This window comes from Scomber scombrus, chromosome 7 (assembly GCF_963691925.1).
Source record: "Scomber scombrus chromosome 7, fScoSco1.1, whole genome shotgun sequence".
Lineage (NCBI taxonomy): Eukaryota > Metazoa > Chordata > Actinopteri > Scombriformes > Scombridae > Scomber > Scomber scombrus.
The window spans coordinates 31,184,266-31,189,265 of NC_084976.1; the positions used below are offsets into that span (position 1 = coordinate 31,184,266).

General features: G+C 45.4%; 1 protein-coding gene across 1 annotated transcript in view; it reads right to left on the reverse strand.

Annotated features, from left to right (window-relative positions):
- creb3l4 (cAMP responsive element binding protein 3-like 4) overlaps positions 1–5,000 on the reverse strand; it is a 15,857-nt gene that overhangs the window by 5,943 nt on the left and 4,914 nt on the right. The window contains exons 2-3 of the mRNA XM_062422579.1: positions 2,768–2,920; positions 53–317 (exon numbers count right to left, since the gene is read on the reverse strand). Of these exons, the coding sequence (XP_062278563.1) occupies positions 53–317; positions 2,768–2,917 (415 nt within the window). The 5' untranslated portion in view covers positions 2,918–2,920. The remainder of the gene's footprint in view (positions 1–52; positions 318–2,767; positions 2,921–5,000) is intronic.

Below are 5,000 nucleotides of genomic sequence, written 5' to 3' on the forward strand. Positions count from 1 at the left end.
GTGACTTGCAAACAAAAAACTAATAAATACATTTATTAAAAAATAAATGTACCGAGCTCGATGGAGATGACGTCCACGTTCTGCTGGCCCGGTTCAGTCTTCACTCCGCCCAGACCGCTGATGTCATACACCACCTGGTAGACGGTGGCCGGGCCCAGCTGGGCGGTCGCCGCGGTGACGGGACTCTCGACGGCGGGATCCTCGGAGATGCCGCTGTCGCTCTCCGATGAAAGGTTGGTGGCAGGCGGGCCGCTGGGAAACACCTCGTTTGGGTCGACGCCGTGGAGGACGTCCTCTGATTCGCTGTCGCTGAGCGTCTGAGACAGAACGGAGAGTTTCACTCTGATGCTCGGATCCAAAAAACTGTCAATATTTTATATTTTAACCCTCCTGTCGTCCTCCCGGGTCAAACTGACCCCATCTCTTTTGACTGTTCCTTCTTTCCTCACTTCCCTCCATCCTCCCTCCCTACTTACTCCTTTCCTTCCTCCCTCCCTTCCTTCTCTCCTTACTTCCTTCCTCTTTCCTTCCTTCTCTCCTTACTTCCTTCCTCTTTCCTTCTTCCTTCCTCCCTTTCTTTCTTCGTTGGTTCCTTCCTTCCTTCCTTCGTCTTTTCCTCCCTCCCTCCTTACTCCTTTCCTTTCTTCTTTCTTCCCCTTCTTCCGTACTTCTTTCCTCACTTCCTTCCATCCTTCCTTCCTTCCTTCCTTCCTCCCTCCCTACTTACTCCTTTCCTTCCTCCCTTCCTTCTCTCCTTACTTCCTTCCTCTTTCCTTCCTTCCTTCCTTCCTTCCTCCCTCCCTCCTTTCCTTTCTTTGTTGGTTCCTTCGCTCCTTCCTTCCTTCTCGACTTCCTTCCTTCCTCTTTTCCTCCTTACTCCTTCACTTCCTTCCTTTCCTCCCTCCCTCCCTCCTTCCTTCTTTCCTCCGTTCCTCCTGTCCTTCCTTGACCTGAAGGCAACAGGAGGGTTAAGACACTTTTAGACCATCACAAGCCGTTACATTTAGCACTGAAGCTGAAAATGATTCTTAGTATTTCTTCTTTGTTCATTATTCAGCAGCTTTGTCAGAACTAAAGAGAATCATCATGGTCCAGGTTCGCTGCCCTGCTGTGTTCAGCACATTTCTGCTCTTTATTTTACTTCTTCATCATTAATCTATGACTTCTGGCAGCCTAATTTAGCTGAAAAAGAAAGAAGCCAGTTTTGCATTTCTTTTCAGGCCCAAAAGACACGACAAGAACCAGAAGAAGGGTTCGATAAGAGCTGCAACGAATAATCGATAAATTGATCAAAAGAAAATTGTTTTGACAACTGATTAAAAAAAAGTTCAAAGTGTTTCCAGTGTCTTAAACCAGCAGTCAGGTGTTTCATATGAGCAGTAAAGATGTTTTCCTCTCTGTAATCATTCCTCCTGTAGATACATATATATATATATATATATATATATATATATATATATATATAAAATGTAATCATTCCTCCTGTTCATACTGACTATTAAAACCTTCTAATGTGCTTTCAATGTAAAGTGATGGAGACTAAATCCACAGTGTTTCCACACAGTCATTATAAAGTAGATGATCAGCTTCTATTGAGCTTCATCAGTCTGAGTTATTATATCAATGATATCTGACATGTTTACTGAGGGAGGAAGTACATGGAGGAGGAGTAGTAGTAGTAGTAGTCAGGGCCGGAGCTTACGGAGGGGCTGGGAGGGTGGCACTCCCCCAGCTCCGGGACCAGAGGGGCCCGGGTCGAAAAGGGGAGGCGAGCCCTTTCCCCGCCCCGGAGGAGCCGGGCCTCTCCCCCGGACCATATAGAAAGGGGAGGGGATCACCTCTCCCGGCCAGTTTGGGTCATGGAAGCAGTACTTTCCACGGGTGGATCTGAGTAACATTATAATCACAAGTACCAGAATCAATGGATATGTGTGGGGTTATATCGGTTGTCCCAAGTCAGGATGAGTCAAGGTTGGTGAAAACTTTACAAGGACTGACTTTAGTCATGTAGTTAAGTTTAAACTATTGAATAAAATGTTGGGATGCATCATGACCGGCTTCATTTTCAATCTCACAGTTAACTTTACGACGTGCAAATTTACAAGTGGATCGCCGATATTGGCTCCAAGTGTATTCTGGGTAAAAAAGTCATCAACCGTCCACCAACGTCACTTGTCAACAGAGTGCAAGCTAGGTGGATCATGTTTACGTCCCACCGCTGCCACCAATGTGACCGAGCGTACGGACGCCGATACTTAGACTATAAAATAAAAACACGGAGGCTCCGCTGTTGAACAGGACGTTCGCTCCCTTATTACTCTTCTTCATTCTCCTTTTTTCATCAATTGCAGCACACAAAAAACATACACACTTCCGCTCCACCCCTCCAAAATAAACCCCCCACATATACAATGTAAATGCTAAACAGGAAGAAACATAAATTGACTCTAAACTGTCTGCCCAAAAAAATAGGTTATTATCATGAGCTTTATTGGGTTTAAAGGGCCCGGTCATGTGCCCCGCCCCCGGCCCGGCACTCATTTGTTCCACTGCTGGGTGGAAGTATAGTAACAAAAAGACACTGTAACGTTAAAACATATCTATTTGATTTTAAATAAACAGAAGAGACATATACTGTATATAATGTGCAGAGAGATTAACTTGAAATAAGTCATAAGACATTTTCTCTTTCTAGTATCGGACTTCTAAGAAAGAAACCAGGTCAGAAATCCAGATAACAGACTCTTATCAAACAGATGTGACTCACACAGTCGGGGTCTACCGCCCAGTCCTGCAGGGGTTTCTCTCCGCCGCTGTAGACGAGTTCGGAGCAGGAGAACGGAGCGTCGAGCTGCCAGCTGTCTGCCGCTACGCTGCCGTCGCCACCGAGGAACAGCTCCCCGCTCTCTGTATCCATCACCTGGTAACACACAGTTACACAATCCACTGTGACGCTGCTCACCACACACACTGATAGGGAGGAGGAAGGAGGGTCAAAGGTCAAGGGTCGATCACTGTCAACACAGTCTCCAGTTCCATTGATTTGATTAACCCTCCTGTTGTCCTCGAGTCAAGGAAGGAAGGGAGGAAGGAAGGAAAGTAGGAAAGTAGGGAAGAAGGAAGGAGGGAAGGAATTGAAGGGAGGAAGGAAGGAAGGAAGGAAGGAAGGAAAGTAGGGAAGAGGGAAGGAGGGAAGGAATGGAAGGAAGGGAGGAAGGAAGGAAAGTAGGAAAGTAGGGAAGAAGGAAGGAGGGAAGGAATGGAAGGGAGGAAGGAAGGAAAGTAGGGAAGAAGGAAGGAGGGAAGGAATGGAAGGAAGGAAGGAAGGAAGGAAAGTACGGAATAAGGAAGGAGGGAAGGAATGGAAGGGAGGAAGGAAGGAAAGTAGGGAAGAAGGAAGGAGGGAAGGAGGGAAGGAATGGAAGGAAGGGAGGAAGGAAGGAAAGTAGGGAAGAAGGAAGGAGGGAAGGAATGGAAGGAAGGAAGGAAAGTAGGGAAGAAGGAAGGAGGGAAGGAATGGAAGGGAGGAAGGAAGGAAAGTAGGGAAGAAGGAAGGAGGGAAGGAATGGAAGGGAGGAAGGAAGGAAAGTAGGGAAGAAGGAAGGAGGGAAGGAATGGAAGGAAGGAAGGAAGGAAGGAAGGGAGGAAGGAAGGAAAGTAGGGAAGAAGGAAGGAAGGAAGGGAGGAAGGTAGGGGGAGGAAAGAAAGAGAGAAGGAGGGAAGGAGGAAGGGAGGAAGGAAAGGAAGGAGGGAAGGAAAGAAGGACAAAGGAAGGAAAAAAGGGGGATGGAGGAAGGAAAGAAGGAAGGGAGGAAAGAAGGAGGGAGGGAGTTAGGACAAATGGAAGGAAGGAAGGGAGGAAAGAAGGAACAGTCAAAACAGACGGGGTCCACTGTATTTAAATCTTTCACAATCCGAACACAAAAACACCCAAATGACTCCAGCTGAAGTAACCGAGGAACAAGAAGCATGTTGACGGTTCGCAGGTGTAATGTTGACAATGTTTAAAGGGATAGTTCAGGTTTTTATGAAGTTGAAAGACAAACCGCTACTCCACTTCATTCATTCCCTCTCTGCCATTAAGCTGCTGAATGCACAATAGTATGAGCCTCTACCTCAGCTTTACTTTCCTTTTTACTTTCTATCTGTCTTTTAACACTTTGCACATATTTAAAAAGCACCATTGTTAAGCATTAAGTGTTTTTCATGGTTGTGTTGACATTTGTTTTCCCTCTTTTGCCTAAAATCAGACGAAGGTTAAGTTTACAATAAAAGAGTTTAAATGTTTTTTTAAAAATTGGTTCTTATTTTAAATCAGGCGGGGAGCTCCAGTCCTCTGAAATGATGCCAACGTTGAAGTAACTTAAAACTGCATTCTATCAAAAGGCCACCAGGGGGCGACCGTTTTGGTGTCAAAAGGACTTCCGTCTCTATACAAGTCAATGGAGAATTCACCAACTTCTCACTTGATTTATAACCTCAGTAAACGTTTTCAAAATGTGTTTATGGTCTCAATCGCTAGTTTAAAGCCTTCTTCAATGCAGTATGATGTTCATTTGGGACATTTTGGCCTCCCTGATTTTATATTTGACGATAAAGCAGGGTATGCATTAGGGCGTGGCTACGTGGTGATTGACAGGTTGATTGGTTCACAGGTTCAGGAGGGCGCCTCATGCTCCTCCTGATGCCCATATAAGTAGAATCCCTGTTTTTATTTTTCCCAGCATGCACCGGAAATTTTCAAGATGGCGCTGCTCAGATCCGATACTATTGGCCTCCGAGCAGCAGTCCACAAACCAATGGGTGACGTCACGGATGTTACGTCCATTTTATATACAGTCTATGATTTAAATAGTGTGTCTGTGCAGCAGGCTGATGATAGCAGCGTCATCAGATCATTTAAAATGTTCATAGTGTGTCTGTGTGAACATTCATTGAGGCTTTAGTTGTCAGATTATCAGATTTAGGTCATTACGGTAATTAATGACACACCTGCAGTA